This window comes from Balaenoptera ricei, chromosome 6, assembly GCF_028023285.1.
Source record: "Balaenoptera ricei isolate mBalRic1 chromosome 6, mBalRic1.hap2, whole genome shotgun sequence".
In the NCBI taxonomy this organism is placed as follows: Eukaryota; Metazoa; Chordata; class Mammalia; order Artiodactyla; family Balaenopteridae; genus Balaenoptera; species Balaenoptera ricei.
In genome coordinates, this window is record NC_082644.1 from 90874293 (window position 1) to 90893922 (window position 19630).

Below are 19630 nucleotides of genomic sequence, written 5' to 3' on the forward strand. Positions count from 1 at the left end.
CAGGGCTTCACAGAATCCAGGCCCTGGGTGGATTATTGGGAACAGAGGAGCCAGGGATTTGAACTGGACCTGATATTATGGGATCCTAGAAAAAGTCAGGGCTGAAAATTGGAAACCTTCCGGTTCAACCCTTTCCCCCATTTTATAAATATGGAAGCTGAGGGACAGTGATAACTCCAAGTATCAAAACTGTTATCAGTATCATCACTATCGTCATGTGTTAAACACGTTCTGTGCGTCAGGTCCTCTGCATGTATTATCACATTTAATCATCACAACAAAATGTTAAGGAAGATATTATCCCCATTTTACATAGGAGAAAACTGAGGCTCAGAAAAGTGAAGTAATTTACCCCGGATAACTATAGCAGCAGAGCTACATTATTTCACAAATTAGGAGCCTAGACAAATCTAGGATCAAAGTGGCTTGGCTCCTTGTCTGATGTTTCTTTTCTTATTTCATGATGCCTCTTGGGAAAACACAAAGGGAAAAAAAAGACCCAATTAAGACAAGTGCCTCATTTCCTCAGACCTGTGTAGTTCTACAGTGAGCACTTGGCTGCTTATTGGCTGTTTGTCCTCCAGCCAGGTTAGAGTACTGTTGCAAACCTAGGCACTCCCCTGACTGTTCTTTCATGGAACAATATTCAACAAATGTTTATTGAGCGTCAATTATGTGCCAGTCACTGTGTTGACAAAATATGGGACCAAATGAATACATACATGGAGAACTCCAATTAAAGCAAAGCAAAATACTTTTTAAAACTATCCTACAGGCCACCAGCTAGTAACATCAGACCTATTAACAGCCAGGAGGTGTAGGACTGGAAATCACAGAGCCATGTTTAAGTCTTGGCTGTACCACTGTTGGTTATGTAACTTGGGAAAGTCTATTAACCTTTCCAAGCATCTTTGAGCCTCAGTTTCCTCATCTGTAAAGTAAGGATTAAAATCCATGCCCTTTGAGGATCAACTTGAGAGACACAAAAGCACACTCAGCTGTGTTCGTATGAAGGCAATGACGTGCATATTTACATGAATGTTTTTGCACATCTCCTAAGTCTCTGTGTTGTTGGTTGTCCCTTAATTATTATCTCGCTGTATCAATCTTCCTGCCTGATGCAGGAAAGATTTTCCTCCAGTGATTCAAGCAAAACCCAGGCTCTACCAGCATATCTAAAAGCCGTGTCAAGACTTTATCCCTGTTTTTACCTTTCTTCTCCTGGGGCCCTCTAGATCAATGATGTCCAATAGGATGTTCTGCCGTGATGGAAATGTTCTAAACACATGTGACTATTGAGCACTTGAAATATGGCTAGCGTGACTGAAGAACTGGATTTTAAATTGTATTTAATTTTCATTAATTTTAGTAGCCGCGAGCCCTGAGTCTGATGGCACACAGCTGCCTGGGCCCTGCCAAGGACACACTCCTTCCTGACTGCTTCCTTGTTTTATCTCTCAGGAATCCATCTGCAGCAAGCATCCATCTTCTTGTATTGGTCAATTCCGTGATTCTCAAACTTCACTGTGCATGAGAATTCACCTGGAGATCTTGATAAAACAGTTTCTTGGGCCTACCCTCAGAGTTTCTGATTCTGTAGGTCTGGGGCAGAGCTGGAGATTTTCATTTCTAACACATTCCCAGGTGTTGCTGATGCTGCTGGACCGGGGCCACAGTTTGAGAACCAGGGGTTAATTAAGCATCTTGTTTGGAGACAGCTGTGCCTTAGGGAATCTGTGGATCCTGGAGGCTGGTGCAGACACAACCCCCTGGGGTAATGGTTCTCAGCACAGCAGCCCTTTGGAATCACCTGGGGAGCTTTTAAAATTCCTGATGGCCAGTCCCGATCCCAGACCAGTTAAATTAGAATCTCTGTGGATATGACCCAGACATGAGTGTTTTTTTAAAGCTCCCCAGATGATTGCAGTCAGGATTGAAAACCACTGCACTTAATGGGACTTAAGCAAATTTCATTGACTATTAAGTGGTAACAGAATCCACTCTATTTATGTCACAGGGCTATTGTGAGAATCCGATGAGACTGTGATTGCAAAAAGGTTTTATAAACTGTGGCACCTAAAAGTAAGGATTTAGGTGTTGAAAATCTTGGAAGAGCCAAGCTGCAAATGATGCTGTTATCCCTGTTGGACTGAGATAACGCCGCTATCTGTGGTTTGCATTCTAGTACTGTCCCACTGACCAGGCCACTGCAGGCACAGATGCCGAGCATGTACAACAGTTCTACAACCTTCTAACAGCCTCCATTGACGTATCTAGAAGCTGGGCAGAAAAGATTCCCGGATTTACTGATCTCCCCAAAGAAGATCAGACATTACTTATAGAATCAGCCTTTTTGGAGCTGTTTGTTCTCAGACTTTCCATCAGGTAATTACTTTTATTTTTTCTTCCTCAGTCCACTCCTTCCTTTGAAGAAGTTTGAAACCTGCTGTGTTTGTAACTAAGTCAGCAGTGAAAAGTTTGCTCAAGATGGACATATGAAATATGACCAGGCATTAAAAAAACTGAGCAGTGGGTGGAGCCCTGGGCTGGTAGCCAGGACTCCTGGGTTCTAGTCTCAGTTTTAATACAGACTTGCTCTAAGACCCTGAGCAGGTCACTTGCCTCACCAGGAATTTAGTTTCCTTCTTTGTAAAATGAGAATGTTGGGTTTGGTGTTCTCTAAAGCCCCTTGTCGCTCACATTCTGTGATTCCAGGAAGATTCTCATGGTGCATAAGGTATTTCCTGGGAGCAAGTATTTGTTTTGAACGTTGCATTTACCTCCCAAGGTTCTATTTAACAAGTTGCTGTTCTCATACACCAGATGGGGCACTGAAGAGTTCCCACAGCTTCTCAACCCCCAGTGTTTACTCCAAGAGAATAGCTTCTGGATCAAAAGATTTGGTTCAACTTATGACACTCAGTGACACCAAACACAAAGAGGAGCTGATTTTTCTAAAAGCTGGAACCTGGGATCTAAGCTTCTCTCTTAAAGTCCACATTAGCATTTTAAATTTCATCTTCCTTGCTTCCTTTTAGTTATATATTTATAGGAGATGGTACCAACATTTTACCAATTTTATAGGAAAAATCATCACCTTTCCCCTCTTTGTCTTCCCTACCACCCCCTCCCCAGTTTCATACCATACTACCAGAAACTCTCACTTAAAGTGCAAATTCCCATGCCTCATTCCCAGCTATTTTGGTTTGGATCTGCCTTGAAGGAAGTCCAGAAATCTGCATTTTTAAGTCAGGCTCCAGCGATTCTGATGCCGGTGTTCTGAGGTCTGGGTTTTAAACCCTGAGGTTGAATCATTCGGTCCCGTGTGTCCCTCTGTGGAGGGATCTGTGGGAGAGGCTGAGGTGGAGTTACTACTAGACTGCCAGTAGTTAGCACAGTTACTGCCACTCCTGTGTGTGCAGGAGCCACGCTGAGCCAGCAATGTGACTACCATCTATTAGGCAGGCAGCAAAGGATTAAGTAGGTGATAAGCTACATGAGAGCAGGCACCACAGAGGCCCTGTTTACCAGGTGTTCTCCAGTGTCTGGCTAAGGAACGGGCACAGGCTTTGTGCTCAGGAAATACTTTCTGAGTGAATGAATGAATAAAGCTGTTCATCCAAGAGGCACAATTAAAGTGACATTAACTTGTTAAGGCAGAAGGCCAGGAGAGAGAAATATGTGGCAAGAGATTTGAAAATTAAAGGAATTTAAGATTAAGGTAAGGACCACCTAGAATTCAGAATTAGTTAACACCTAACACTCATTGGCCTCTTGTATACCAGGCATTGTGCATGGGCTTTCAAATCCTTTATTTCATTCAATTCCCACAACATTCTTTGGAGGTAGCAATTATAATTCCTGTTTTATAGACAAGGAAAAGGAAACCAGAAAGATTAAAGGAGTGCCCAAGGCCCCACAGCGAAGTGGTGCTAACTAGAAGTTCCAGGGCACCTTTCATTAGAAAAGAATGGGATGACTATGGACATAATATAAACTATCTGGATGGGTTGAGAAATAACCCTCTACAGCCCCACTGTTTAAAGCAGAGAATGTAATACAAAATAAGGACTCTTTTTATTTTAGACCACTGTTCAGTTTGTCATTGACTTCTGGAGCTTGCAGGAACTTGGTGTTTTTAGAGTCTGCACAATGGAATTGTAGTGTCTAGCCTCGGGCCTTATCACTTTTTGACATTTAAGAAAATGAAAGAGAAGTCGAAGGAGCGAAGTGGGAAGGAGTACTGAAGGGAACAGTCTCGTGTTCACTGCAGAGAGAGACTGGGCACTGGGCTTCGCTTCCACCATCCGTGAGTCCCAGGATGAGCCAGCAGCTGCTTGTAGCAATAAGAGAGCAGACGCCCCACCCCGAGCATCCCCAGGGCTGAGGCTCACCAGGGAAGTCAGCAGACAACCGGTGGTGGTTGTTTATCCCAGGAGCACAGTCTTGTTCATGGAGGGCGTCTGGACAGGTTTCACAGCACCACGCTGGGTTTTGGACGCTGCCCCAAGGCTGTGCGGGTGCCTGTGTGTTATGATGTTATCCCACTGGACAGACTGAACAGACCTATTTAATGTGTCTCTGTCCCTCACCCACCGCGACTTTCTCTCGTAGGTCAAACACTGCTGAAGATAAGTTTGTGTTCTGCAATGGACTTGTCCTGCATCGACTTCAGTGCCTTCGTGGATTTGGGGAGTGGCTCGACTCCATTAAAGACTTTTCCTTAAGTTTGCAGAGCCTGAACCTTGATATCCAAGCCTTAGCCTGCCTGTCAGCACTGAGCATGATCACAGGTAAGCACCACCCTGCCGTGACTTGAAGGGACTGTGTCCCCCTCTCTCTCCTTTCCTGGCTTATGGTAGATTCTGGCTTTGGCTGTTACACACACAAGAAATTAGGAAACTGATTGCCACTTTGCTGAAATCTGCTGTTTACCGTAGTTTAAAACAAGAGACAGGGACTTCCCTCGTGGCGCAGTGGTTAAGAATCCGCCTGCTAATACAGGGAACACGGGTTCAAGCCCTGGTCCGGGAAGATCCCACATGTCACGGAGCAACTAAGTCCATGCGCCGCAACTACTGAGCCTGCGCTCTAGAGCCCACGAGCCACAGCTACCGAAGCCCAGGCGCCTAGAGCCTGTGCTCCGCAACAAGAGAAAGCCCGTGCACAACAATGAAGACCCAGTGCAGCCAAAAGTAAATTAATTAATTAATTAATTTAAAAAAAAAAAAAAAAACCACAAGGGACATACACCTGCAACTCATTGTCATGAACTTCCAGGAAAGAGGATTCCCAGTCTATTTGGTTATTGTCAACAAACCCAATAGATGAAAATCTAAGTTTCCACGGGACCTCCGTGGGCAGTTGGAGTCGCTGCTTCAGGGTTATTTTTACGGGGGGTTTGGAAGGAAGATTACCTTAACCAGCCTGTTCCTGTGGGGCAGAGGGGCGAGTCTTCCCTTTTCCCCAGTCCTTGGCTAGTAACCCAAAGTAAAACCAAAGAACTGCACACACATAAAACACACCTGTATTTATTTACAGCTTTATTTAGCAACTTTGATTGGCAGAGGACTGAGGAAAATGGATATTCATATAAAGCAAAAATGGTTTAACTCAACGATTTTGACGGGTTAAAAGCAGAAGCCTAAAATATAGTCAACTTCTTTGTTATGCCATTCTCCCCCTACGTGTCACTCCCTCTCTATCCTTTGGGAGATAAAGGATTCCAAGGCAGAATGAGACAGAAAGAGAAAGGCACAGTGGGTAAGAGAGGGGATACCATCTCCCTGTGGCTGCTGGAGGCCGCAGGCCCCAGCTCCCCTTTGCCCCTTTACACTTTCAGAGTTTCCTGTTCGATCTCATCCTTCTTGATCAAACGGGGGCCTGGTGAGACAGTGACAGTAGATGGAGGCTCCAGAAGAGGCTAGCCAGACCAGGGGTGCACCTCCCATCCTTTTCGTCAGACCCAAGTACAGGCTAGGCCGTTGGACTGAGGATTAAATTTCAGATTCTTGAAACACTCTTGGCCGTGGAGAACATGTTTTTCAGGCAGGTGATGAGTTTCACAGAGGACCAGATGCATCCTGTGGCACAGATGGGCCCTTCTTTCTGATGCATTGTCTATATGCACCTTCTTGGGACATCTGTTAGCTAAAGTGAGATGTATCTGAGTACCTTAAGAGGCTAAGCTGGTTCATCATTTAATGGTTTACATGAAGGTCAAGAAGAGTAAAAGCATGTGCCATGGGAGGAATAGGACACTAGCATGTTCCCTTAGTATTCCAAGTGGAACCTGAATCCTCCTGGTCTTTGATCCTAGATGAGAAACTCCCTTCTTTTGTAAGGGCTGCCAGAGACTTCCAAGGGAGCCATTAACAAAACAAAAAGAAACACAGTCTCCAAGAGTATGGATTTGATTAAGGGGGCTTTCAAATGGCAACGTAAGGGAGCACCCGAAGAAAATAAACCCATTTAAGGCACAGACATATTACTCCAGCAGTACTGAAATGAAATTGGCTCAAAGGCTACCTTTCAACTAAAGCTCTTCAGTTCAATTTTAAAACAATTCACCTCTTCCTAGGACAGTTAAACCTTCAAAACTAGAAAGTATGAAATTTAGTTAATTTAGAAAAACAGACACAAAAACTAGAGCCAGCCTTTGCTTTCCATAAATAAAGCCAGCACATTGCCATGTCTCTATGGAAATGGGTTTTGAGTCTAGTAAATCAACAAGTGTTCCCTGATCTAGGTACTCTGCTGCAAGTCAGTGGGTTTTCAGAGATGATAACACACATCCCTAGAGGAGATAGAATATGCAAAAGAATCCATGTGATAGAAGGTGCTGAGTGCTATGGTGGGGATGTGAAGGTGGGTACAAAGTGCTGAGAGACCCATGGTAGGGGGTGGTCTTCTCAAAAGAGGTAACATAAAAGAGTCTAAAAAAGAGTGGATATATGTATATGTATAACCGATATGCTTTGCTGTACACCTGAAACTAACACAACATTGTAAATCAACTATACTCCAAAAAAAATTTTTAAAAAGAAGTAAATATCTCCAAACCAGGAAAAAAAAAAGAGGTAACGTGAGCTGGTCTTTGACAAAAGCATAGGATGTCTCCAGGCTAAAATGGAAGGAGTGAGAATTCTAGGCATAAATAAAAATGTGCTAAAGCCATTGAAAATATGGCTGTCATACATTTCAGGAAGGAAATGTGTAAAAAAATAGAGTGATGGGAAATGAGACTGGTGTGATAGGTTAGGGTGGGGCAGGGCATGAAGAAGCTTTCACATTTAGGTGAGAAAATTGGGGGTTATCTTGAGAGCAGTGGGGGATCCACAGAGATGAGCATCGTGGCCAGGCTTGCATTTTAGAAAGGTCTACCCTGACAGCTGGTTTTGAGCACAGATTTTAGCAGGAAAGAGACTAAGCGGGAAAAGGCCAGTCCAGGTGTGAGAGTTGTGGTTTAAGAGGAGGGACCGAGGCCTACATGTTTTTTTGTTTTACCCTTTAAGTAGAAATTAATAGACAACAATGAGGTCACAGCATGCGGGTGCCAGGCAATCCCAACCTGGAGAGATCGGCAGTTCAGTGCACAGAATACAAACTAGGAATTAGGAGAAGGTGGTGCTAGTCTTGTCCCTGCCTCCAGTTTACTGTGTGTCCGGCAGTTATAGCTGCTCATCCACTGCCTATTTATGCAGAGGCATGCTCAGGGAGGAAACAGTTTAGCATGGCAGAAATTGCAAGGATTTTGGAGACCACCATCCCCAGGTTAGAATCTGGGATCGCGTATTTAGTAAGTACGTACTATTGAGAAATGCATTTCTCTGAACTTCAGTTTCCCCATCTGTAAAATGGGGGAAATAATATCTATTGCCTCAGGTGGCAGTAAGGATTACAGAAAATTAGGTTTGTGATGTAGCCAAACTGGATTCAGAATAAGCACTCTTATCCACTTATGTTCCATCCTGGAGGGATGGTAACAGGGACTCCCTCAAATGAGACACACGCCTGCCCCTTCTGCACACCCTAAGTGGTCCAAAGTCAAACTCAGTGGCATGAGGAATCAGGTGGTGGCCTTAGAAGCAGTGTGTTTGGTGAATATCTCTTTGGATGCTTGAGAGAGGCTCAGAGCAGGACAGTGATATTAAAGGAATTCAGCTGCAGTTACTGGGCACTTACAATGGGCCCAGTCCTTGGTGGGGTGGTTCCAGATCCTGTGCTCAGTCCTGCAGCCTGTGCAGAGCCGGGTGTTACAGGTGCTGTGGTTATAACACACAAGAAAAAGAAGGCCTCTTCTCTCATTTCTGGATCTCGCAGAACTCTCTTTGTGATTTGCTGGTTCAGAGGGGGTTTGAAATGTGTGAAAGCATCAGGAAATGGCAGAAAAGGCAGTGCCTGAGCAACAGTAGTGCACATTGTTGTGGATATTAATTTTCATTTGAATATGGGCTACCCTGAAATCTTGACTTCTAAATAAGCTCCGTTGATCCTAAAGGGTGCTTGTCGAATATCAGGGGGGCTATTGGCAGCAGAAAAATCATCCCAAAATCGTCTGCTCCAGACCACACAGAACTCATGAAAAGGAAATGGGGTCTTAGACATTTAACCAGTCTTGCTTTCCAGGAAATTTATTGAGAATCTGGACAATATTGGTAGTTTGTACAAACCTGACTTTGTTTCCTAATTCTTTTTTTTCCTCTTCCTCCACCTCTCTCTATGTGCCCTGGTGAAAAACTAGGTGGCGAGGTGGGGCAGGAAATGGTTTCTTTCAGATCACTCTCCTTTCGCACAGTGAAAGGGAATTCCCCACAGTTGTGGTTGTCAAATGTTTTTAGGTCCCCAGTTCATCTACCCTAACCATTCCCTTTTCCAGTGACATATTCCTGACATAGGAGTAATGGAAATGCTTTGCTTCTGATGGAATATCAATGAGGTGGTATCTAGTCGCAGTTAATTATGTATAACAAATAAGAAGCCCCCCAAATAGAAAGTTAGTGTGGAATTACCATTTTATAAGTATCCATTCACTAAGTAAATACTGAAGACCTACTATATGTGGGGCATGGTGGCAGTCCCTAGGGATGCAAAGATGAGTCATGTGTGAATTCTGCTGTCAGAAAGTGTATGGTCTACTAGGAAGTCATATATGATGATGATGTAGTGAACTCAGTGTGTGGTGGTGAGTGCTCAGGTCCTTAAAAGTGCAGGGGAAGTTCAGACTACTGCTAGCACTTTGGAGGTGAAAAAGAGTGTAGGTGCTGGTCATGAATAGCTTCCCAAGGAGGTGGTATCAAGAAATGAGACCATTTAGAGGAAGGACATTCCAGACGGAGGAAACAGCATAGCAAGGGCATGGCAGTGGAACACTTCAACACATTTTGGGGAAAAGCAAGTATGGTGGAGTAGCATTATGTATCTTTTAAATCCTATATATAATCTCAGTAGAAAGAACAGAAAAATTAAAAGAGTACAAGTTATTACATTTGATGATTCTATGTCTTTGAATGAGCGTGAGAGAGAAGACATGAATCCACTGTGGGCCATGGTCTCTCTGCTTCTGGTGGTGAGAGCTGAGCGCATGTCCTGCACTTTGGGGAAATGTAAAGAATTTTCAGGAAAAAATATTGATTCTATGTAATATTTATCTTATGGCCTAGGATTATAACCTAACCTCGGAGTAAAATGCATTTCCCGTATAGTAAAAAGGGAAATAAGATTGGAAAGGCAGTTTTGGACCAGATGGTGGAGGGAACTTGAGTGCCCAAATACCATTTTGCAAAACACTACACTAAAAGAATGTTCCCCGTGGCTTTCTTTCCCTACTCATGTCTTCCGTCAGGTAGAATATGCTCTTTTCTTTCTGTAGTCTTTTTCTTTGTCTTATTGGAACATGAATTCTGAGATTGAGGGGGAGGCAGAAGGCAATGAAACAGTGACATGGCAGAACGGGGCAGGTGGCTGATCCTGCCACACCCTCTACCACCTGTCTTCCCAGAGCTCCACTGTTCTCTCTAAATGGTTACCTGGTTACTCTGTTTTTATATCACATATAGCCATCGGCTACATTGCAAGGAAAACTAAGTGTAAAACTTGGCAGGGCCATACTGTTTTTTTTAAAAGGTAGTGGAGAAAGGTTATCATGAGATTTGGAGATTGGAGAACTGAGTTCAAGTCTTCACCCTGCTTACTTCCTAGCTGTGCAAGTTTGGACAAGTTCCTTACCCTCTGTGAATCTCAGTTTTCTCATTTTTCACAGGGATAATAATGTCTGCTTGTAGGTTTCTTGTAAAGATTGAATGAGCTAATGTATACTTTGCAGAAAAAAATATTAGACAAACCTTTATTATTATTATCCTAAATGGTAGGAGTTTTACTTCCAGGTAGAGCTAGCTGTTCTAAGAATCCATAAAAATGTTGATGCATCCCTAGAATTGTTTATGCACAGCACAATAAGCAATTTCTTTGTGTCTTTCTTTTCCAACTAGATCCAGGGTTTCTTAAGGGCAGGGAGAGTCTTATTCATCTTTAAAATTACTTTAGCATTGAAAGGTGTCTGGCACAAAGCAAATATTGGTTGAATGAATGGGTTAATTGTGAATAGCAGAAAGTTTCCCAAATTAGGAAAATCTGAATTATTTATTTTTAGCCCACCACTTTGTTAGTAGAAAATAGTCAGAATTCCTGAGAACTACCTTATTTCAATTCAGATTGACACAGTAATATTTATTGAGCATCTTCTATGTGCCAGGCATAAACTCCCTTATCCTCCAAGAGTTTGTGGTCTCGCTGGGGAGACAGACACCTGCTCTAATAGATCAAAGACAGACAGACAGACTGAAAAGCACTATTACAGCCTGAGCACAGGTTGCTGACCAACTTGTGGTTTCCTGATCAGTGTGGGCTCAGTGTCTCTGGGACTACCCGTCAGTACAGGATGTTATTATGACATGAGAAGTAGCGGTGAGATGACCTCCCAGAGAAGGAAGTAGAGCTCCAAGCAGGAAGTCCTGTTTGTTAGTTGGTGTCTGAGTTACACACACATCTCTCCCCAGTTGCTCTCCTCTCCTTCTCCTTTGGCTGGACCTGTATTATTGCTGTTGCTGGGTTGGCCTGTGTGGAGACCTGCTCAAAATCAAAAGAAGTTGCTTTTCCTTATTGAGGCTCCTGATGGTATCATCACCCCTTTCCTCATCCCCTGATCCTTGCCATGAGGAAGAGGATTTGGCATTTCTTGTGTGGGTCTAAGAGGCAGAACTGGAAACTGTAGGAAGGCAAAATTTAGCTCAACATAAGAAAAGCTTTCTAAAAGACAGAACTATTTGAAATTCGAATAAGCAACCATGGGCAGTGAGTTCCTGCCTTGGGGAGTGAGGTTTACGAAACAGAGACTAAATGAACTCTAGTTGTAGACTGGGTCAAACGTCTTATGGGGACTGGGGTTGACTATAACAGACCTTCTCCGGCTTTCACGTACATGCAAATCACTGGACATCTTGTTAAATTGAGGATTCTGATTAGGTAGGTCTCTGCAAGGCCTGAGATTCTAACAAGCTCCCAGGTGATGTTGATGCTGCTGATCTAGGGACCACACTTGAGCAGCAAGGGACAAGGGAACCTACTGGTAATCAGGATTCCATGAAATTAACAACAACTACCATTTAAAAATACTCAGTGCGAGGCACTGTGCCAAGGCCTCTGCATGTGTTATTTGTTTAATGTTCTTTAGTAAATAAATTTGGAAGGACCTGAGATGGGTTACAGCAGAGATGGGAAGCACAGAGACCAGTCAAAAGCTATTAAAACAATATAGGTAACAGATATTGAAAACCTGGTCCAGAGGCAGTGAGACTGAGAGAAGATAGGTGCAAGGAACATTGCAGAGATAATAATCAAAGTTCTTGCATTGGATTAAATATGAGCCGGGGAGAAAAATTGTTAGATTTGATTGTGAGAGTGACGGGGAGGATTGTGGAATCATTAATAGGCCAACTCAGAAGTGGCTGATTTGAAGGAAAGTTGAAGGGAAAGTTGAGCTGGGGACGTGGAGGATACTTGCTAATATTTATTAAGTACTTACTATATGCCAGGCATTGTTCCAAATACTTCACATGTCTTAATTCATTTAATTCTCACAACAACTCATGAGGCAGGTACCATTATTAGCTCTATTTTATGAATGTGGAAACAGACCCAAAGTCACCCAGCTAATAAGTGACAGAGCAAAGCTTTACATCCAGGAAATCTGGTTCCAAAGCTTCTGATGTGGTAGGTTTTAGAGTTTGTTAAGTTCTTTCCTGTTGTTAGCTTCTTAATAACTCCCAACTTGCTTATTCTGAGCAACCTACCTGTTTAATATTCATTTAATATATTTTACAGGTCCCTCCATTAATATATTCACTTAACAGATATTTATTGGGTATCTCCTATGTAGTAGGCTTGGTGCTGGAGATACAATGATGAGCAAGTACAGTCTATGCCCCCATGGAGCTTACATTTAATGGAGGAGGAGGCAATTGTCGCAAAAATATCTGATTTCAACCTGTGATATCATTCAAAGGGAAAAAATAGAGAAAATGCCATAGGAGAACATGATCTAGACTGGGAGTAAAAAGGGAAGCTTCCCTGAAGAATTATTTGATCTGCAGTCTAAAGGATGAATAGATGTTAACTAGGTGAAGAGAGAAGAACATGAACACAAACCTAAGTAGCTTTATTATTTCACTCAATTAGTCTCTCCCCCTCTCTCTCTATCTCTCTCTCCCTGTTTCCTCCCTTCTCCCTCCCTCCCTCCCGTCTCTCCTCCTCCCCACTGCCTGCCTTCCTCTCTCTCCTAGCAGAGATGTCTATGGCATGGATAGCCAGAATGAGCAGGAACCCAGCAGTGTCTTTAGATACTAACACCACGCAGGTTAGGAGTGCGGTCTGTTGTCTGTCTGCTTTGTTCACTGCTCTAACCCCAGTGGCTCTAACATTGCTTGGCGCAGAATAGATACTCAAATATTTGTTGAAAGAAGCAATTAGTCAATTAGCTAATTAGGTACAGGGAAAGTAGGAGGGAGTTACAGGGAGGCTGAGTTAATCTCAGGAAGAGGAGGAACATTCTAACAGTGTTCAAGGCAACCAGGTATAATAGAAATATCTCTGGACTTGGTGTGAAGGAAATTAGCCACTTGTTAATTTTGACCATGGGCAAATCACTTAACTCTCTGTGCCTTAGCCTTCTTACTCATTGAATAAAAATCATCTTTGTCCTGCCTAATTCACAGGGTTATTGTGAGGGTGCAGTAAAATAATCTAAGTAAAAATGTAATGTAAAGTGCTATTAAACATATTTTTATTATCAGGGTGTAATAGTGAACTGCCGGTCCAGCTGGTGCCAGGTACTGTCTTTGTGGTATCTCATAGTGGGAATTCTTGTCTTAGGAGAAAGTTTGAACTAAATAACTCAAATTCTTTCCAATTCATATATTCTATGGTTATGACATATAAATCCATTATGTAACCATTTCTGTAAGTTGTATTTTAAAGTTTTGAATACATAAAGCTGAGTTAAAATACTGAAGTATTGGGTAAAAATGTTGTAGATCAAAATGCAAAAAATACTGAGAAGTTTGTTTTATTTAATGGTGGACAAAGATCTTAAGCTGAAATCTGTATATAATTCTCTAGGGAGGGGGGAAATCCGAATTTCTGATTTCCCCTAGAATTTATGAACTCTCTGTATATCAGCTCTGCAGCCATGTTTACCAAGCTGCAAGATGAAAGGGGGTCCCTTAAACTAAAATGTCAGTGATTGGGGTTTTAAGGAATTTCAAATTACTCGGAAGGTCCCAGACACTTAGTGACTCCCAAGTGATTTGAAAATCTTACTGACTGCTGGCAGCAGTTTGCCTGGAGACTGAATTTTATCTCAGCCCTTTTAAAAGAGTAAAGAAGCCACAAATTCAGTAGCTGTTCAAAACAACAAAGAAGGTGCCCTTGGCTTCTAACAGGAGTGTCTCTGAATTCCTCAAGGAATTCCAGGCCTAGGCTTGATCCAGCTGGCAGGAGGTATCGATCTCCACTTGAATTCACTGAATAAATAATGGTTGCCATAGTTATCGAGCAGTCACAACTGGTTGGAGAGCAGGGAAAACTCCGAGGCACCTTCTGTGAGTTTGGCCATGAGAAAGTCTGGTTACAAGTTTCCATAATCAACCCCCTCCTGAAATCCAGCCCACACATTGCTCAGTTTCTTTATCCTGATAATGAATATGGGATCTTGAATATAGTGCAAGGCATGAGGCACAGAAAGGAAGGGAAAGCTTAAATCAATGGATTGGTATTTTATTCTGGGAAAAGCATCTCTCCCTGCATTATGAACCTAATTTGATATATTTCAGTATTTAATAGAATTTGCTATCAGCAAGATGACTGTTTGATCGTGTTACAGCAACTAGAGGGCTTCTCAGAGGACCAAATCCCAGTTTGTTCTATTTTAACATTGTTTATTATACCAATAGCGTTAACCTGGATATTTTAAAAGAAAGGAAAAGAGTTATCTGACAATCTCATGAATATTTTCACTTTTCTGTTTCCTTTCATCCTTCTCTATATGCAGAAATAATTTTTACATGGATGGAATCACAGCTTAGATACCATTTTCTATTCTAATCTTTATTTAATGTGATATTATATATTTTGCCATGTCGCTTCACAGCCTTCATATTTGTCCTTTTTGATGTCTACAGAATCTTCTATTATGAGGGCATACCATTTTTCACTTAACAGTTCCCCTATTCTTCTTCCCTTTATCTTTTTCCATTTTTTAAAATAGGTAATGCTACCCCAAATGTCTTCATGCATACAGTCTTATTCTTCTGTTCAGTGTTTTCTTCAGATAAATTCCCAAGAATGGGATTACTTGGTCAGAGGCTACGAACATTTTATAGCTCTTGAAATTTACTGCCAAATTTGCAGCCAGCTTTTTTGCTTTTGGGGGGAAAATAAAACTTTAGGCAGAGCACCATTGCTGTTGAAGTTCACTCTTGAGTGCTTCTTCTGAGACTAAAACAAGGGGACTATGTATTTAGTAAAGATAAACCATAGAGGACAGCTTTGCACCTGGGCTGATTAATTAATAGCTTCCTGGGGGAAAGCAAAATCCTGCACGGCAAAGCTTGGGAGTCAGGGGACTTTATCGCCTTTGTTTGACCCTGCAGCTGCCAACCATTTGCCATGTGTCAGGTATTGTCTTAGGGGCTGACTGTACCATGCATGTAGCACTCTCCAGTTGGCAGAACACTTTTATGTAGCATCTTCTTAGCTGAAACTCACAATAAACCATGGAGGCGAGCTTTATTATAATCACACTTTTTCTTTCAATTCATTGTGTAATATTTAAGAAACACAGAAAAGAATGAAGAAGACTACAACAAAGACTTGTGTATCTACCACCCTTTAATCCCCATTTTCCTAGGAGGATGTTGAGCCTTAGAGCAATTAGGTCACATGATTAGTAAGTAACAGAACCAAAAATGGAACCCAGGTCTGTCTGACTCCAAGTTCAGTCACCTTTTCTCTATATTATGTTGCACTGAGATTGGAGACCTGTAAGTTACAGCCCACTGAGATGCTGCTGGCAATTTTCATGGTTGTATTTTAATATAATTATAAATATATACAAATGTGCATCAGAGCTGGAAGGGACCTTAGAGGTCATTAAATCCGATCTCTTCCTTTTCATAGGGGCTCGAGAGACGAAGGCACTCCCCAAGTCATACACAACTAGCCAAGTTGGGGAAGAATGCAGATCTCCTGATTCCTGGGCCTTCTTTTATTTAGGGCAAGAGAAAAAAAAATGTGTCTAGATAGTTGCTTCATTTTTCCGATGATTTTGGGAATTAACTTTTCTAACAAAAATATTCCCAACTAAAAAAAAAAATTAATGTAGGAAAAATTAAAAACTAGTACTTGATTTCCCATTGGATGGATATCTTCCATCTCTCAAGAATTATTATTTTACATGTAAATATACCAAGAGATGAAAACTTTGACTAAGATAACAGGGGCCAAGCTCTTCTCTCAAGAAAGAGACTCTGATATCTACATGCTGAGGGAGAGCAAATTGATTTGTACTGGATGTCATGCTCCTTTCTGTTTGCAAGGAGATGCAACATTGCTCTGGAGCAAGAGGACAGAGTCTGCCTCAGAAGACTGGGTTCAAATCCCAGCTTTTAGCAGCTGTGTGACTTTGGGAAAACCATTTAACCTTATTTACAAAATAAGAGATCATAATATTTAACATGGAGATAATTTATATGTTATTTTATAAAATATAAGATACTGGTGTTCATGTCTTGCCACATGATAAAATGCTTGCACCACCTCCTCTGGGCCTCCTCTCTTCTCTTTGACTTTTCCGTCTCCACAGCAGAGGAACGTGTATTTTGTACCAGGTGTAGGTCAGGTGTAGGTGTGTGCCAGGTGTAGGTCAATAGGAGTATGGGGCTGGGAGAACAAGGAAAAGAAAATCTGGATTCTTCTCAATGCTGGTTAGCATGAAAATACAAGAATGCACTTTGTATCAGGTCTTGCAGGGCGGCCTTTGCATTAACAAATGGAAATTACAGCCGCATTACCAACCCAGTGTGTCAAGATGGGAACATTTTTTCATTTGCCTGGATGTGTTTCCATGTCACTCTGAAAAAGAGTTGCTTCCTGATGGGGCTTTTGGAAGACCTCAGTCAGATAATGTGTGCAAAATAGTAACCACCCTGTTATTCACTCAATGTGGCTCTGTGACGGGAACTGTGTCTGCATTATTCGCCCAAGCTGATCCTCCCAGAAACCCTGAATTGGGTATGATTATTATCTTCATTTTATAAGGAAACTGGGGCTCAGAAGTTAAGAGACTTACTCAAGGGGACACAGTGAGTAAGTGACAGGACTGGGATTCAATCCCTGTTGTTGTTTAATACCAAAGGCCATGAACTACCTCTAAGAGGGAGGGCACTTTGGCTGTAAAATGCCATCCCAACTGGCAGAACAGGGCACAGGCCTCCATTAGGGATTCACGGTTTGTTTGTTTGGGTTTTTTTTTTTTTATTTTTGGCTGCGTTGGGTCTTTGTTGCTGCACGCGGGCTTTCTCTCGTTGTGTTGAGCAGGGGCTACTCTTCGTTGCGGTGCGCGGGCTTCTCATTGCGGTGGCTTCTCTTGTTGCGGAGCACAGGCTCTAGGTGCGCGGGCTTCAGTAGTTGTGGCACACGGGCTCAGTAGTTGTGGCTCACGGGCTCTAGAGCACAGCCTCAGTAGCTGTGGCACACGGGCTTAGTTGCTCCACGGCATGTGGGATCTTCCCGGACCAGGGCTCGAACCTGTGTCCCCAGAATTGGCAGGCGGATTCTTAACCACTGAGCCACCAGGGAAGTCCAGGGATTCCGGGTTTTTTAAGATGTAACTGCCTCCTAAATTTTTCTATCCTTTTCTAACCCTCTGCAGAACGACATGGGTTAAAAGAACCAAAGAGAGTGGAGGAGCTATGCAACAAGATCACAAGCAGCTTAAAAGAGCATCAGAGTAAGGGACAAGCTTTGGAGCCCACCGAGCCCAAGGTCCTGCGTGCCCTGGTAGAACTGCGGAAGATCTGCACCCTGGGCCTCCAGCGCATCTTCTACCTGAAGCTGGAAGACTTGGTGTCTCCACCTTCCATCATCGACAAGCTCTTCCTGGATACCCTGCCTTTCTGAGCAGGAGCAGCCTGAGCAGGGAGCTGCCTCATGTGCTAGCAGCCGCTTGCCAAGCAGCGGTGGATGGGTCTGGACACCTACCATCTTCTGTCCTTCCTTAAGAGAAAAAGCAAGCTCCTGTAGAAATGAAAGACCTTTTTTTTTTTTTTTTTTTTTCCTGGCACTTTTCCTTACAACTGAAAGCCAGAAAACTTGCAGAGTATTGTGTTGGGGTTGTGTTTTATATTTAGGCTTTGGGGTTGGGGTTGGGGGGGTGGGGTATAGTTCATGAGGGTTTTCTAAGAAATTGCTAACAAAGCACTTTTGGACAATGCTATCCCAGCAGGAAAAAAATAATAATAATAATAACTGTTTTAAAACTCTTTCTGGGGAATACAATTATAGTTGGTTTGTATTTAAGAACAAGAACAGCCAAGGGTTGTTTGCCAGGGTAGGATGTGTCTTAAGATTGATCCCTTTAGAGTACACTTCTTGTATCAAGGGTACATATGTGGTGCAAACAAAGCAGAAATTCCCTCTTCCTAATTTCTTTCTTCCTTATTTTATTTTAACAAATGGTGAAAGATGGAGGATTACCTATAAATCAGACATAGCAAAATGATAATGGCTGTTCGCTTCCATATACAAGTGCAATTTTTAAAGTGCTGTCTTACTAAGTCTTGTTTATTAACTCTCCTTTATTTTATATGGAAATTGAAAGGAGGCAGTCATGTTAGCAAATGACACATGCTAATTTTCCTAGCAGAGGCTTTGTCCACCTGCCCTTTAGAACCCTTCTGAGGTATGGCCCATCCAAGAATTTAGGCCATTCTTGATGGATACAGATCCCTGCCCTGACTGTCCATCTGTCCTAAAGGGGGCTCAGATTATAAGATGGATTGCATACAGCTTTTTTTTTTTTTGTCATGTTCTGTAAATCCAGCCGGAGTTCCCTAAACTTTCTTCAGTTATAGAAACCGACTGACACATTCATTCAGAAGCCCCAGGAGCATTCAATGAGTTTTAAGCGTTTGAACCCTAGATGAGAACATGCAAATGAGTAGGAATGGATCATACAGGGTAAGCACCAGGGATAATAAGGTTTTTAAAATATATATAATTTAATTTTTGTTATCGGTTAAAGAGACAATTTTGGAGAACAAGCAAGTCTTATTATAAAAAAAAAATAGTGTGAATGTAAGTACTTAGAAAGGATTAGTGGGCTGCGTTTCAACATTCCGTGTTCGTACTCCCTTTTGTATGTTTATACTGTTAATGCCATATTATTATGAGATAATTTGTTGCATAGTGTCCTTATTTGTATAAACATTTGTATGCACGTTATATTGTAATAGCTTTGCCTGTATTTATTGCAAGACCACCAGCTCCTGGAAGCTGAGTTACAGAGTACTTAAATGGGGTGTTCACAGTGAACTTGGATACACCAATTAGAAATTAAATAAGCAAATATATATATAAATATAGCAGGTTACATATATATATTTATAATGTGTCTTTTTATTAACCATTTGTACAATAAATGTTACTTCCCATGCGGTTATTTTTTGGTTCATTTGCAGTGACTTTTAAGGCAGTACTGTTTAGCACTTTGATATTAAAATTTTGCTTATGTTTTGCTAAATTCAAATAATGTTTGAAGATTTTTAGGTCTAAAGGTCTTTATATTATATACTCTGTATCAAGTCAAAATATCTTTGGCCATTTTGCTAAGAAACAAACTTTGAATGTCAAACTGATGTCACAGTAGTTTTTGTTAGCTTTAAATCATTTTTGCTTTAGTCTTTTTAAAGGAAAAAGAACAAAACTATGCTGTTTATATTGTCATTAAATTATACAATCAAACAAATGCCAAATGAATTGCCTAATTGCTGCAAAGGATAGCCGAGATAGCAAATCA

General features: G+C 41.9%; 1 protein-coding gene across 1 annotated transcript in view; it reads left to right on the forward strand.

Annotated features, from left to right (window-relative positions):
* The window catches only part of NR4A3 (nuclear receptor subfamily 4 group A member 3), a 33273-nt gene extending 15289 nt beyond the window's left edge, over positions 1 to 17984 (forward strand). The window contains exons 5-7 of the mRNA XM_059925168.1: positions 2186 to 2385; positions 4615 to 4793; positions 17486 to 17984. Of these exons, the coding sequence (XP_059781151.1) occupies positions 2186 to 2385; positions 4615 to 4793; positions 17486 to 17733 (627 nt within the window). The 3' untranslated portion in view covers positions 17734 to 17984. The remainder of the gene's footprint in view (positions 1 to 2185; positions 2386 to 4614; positions 4794 to 17485) is intronic.
* Positions 17985 to 19630: the final 1646 nt, after the last annotated feature.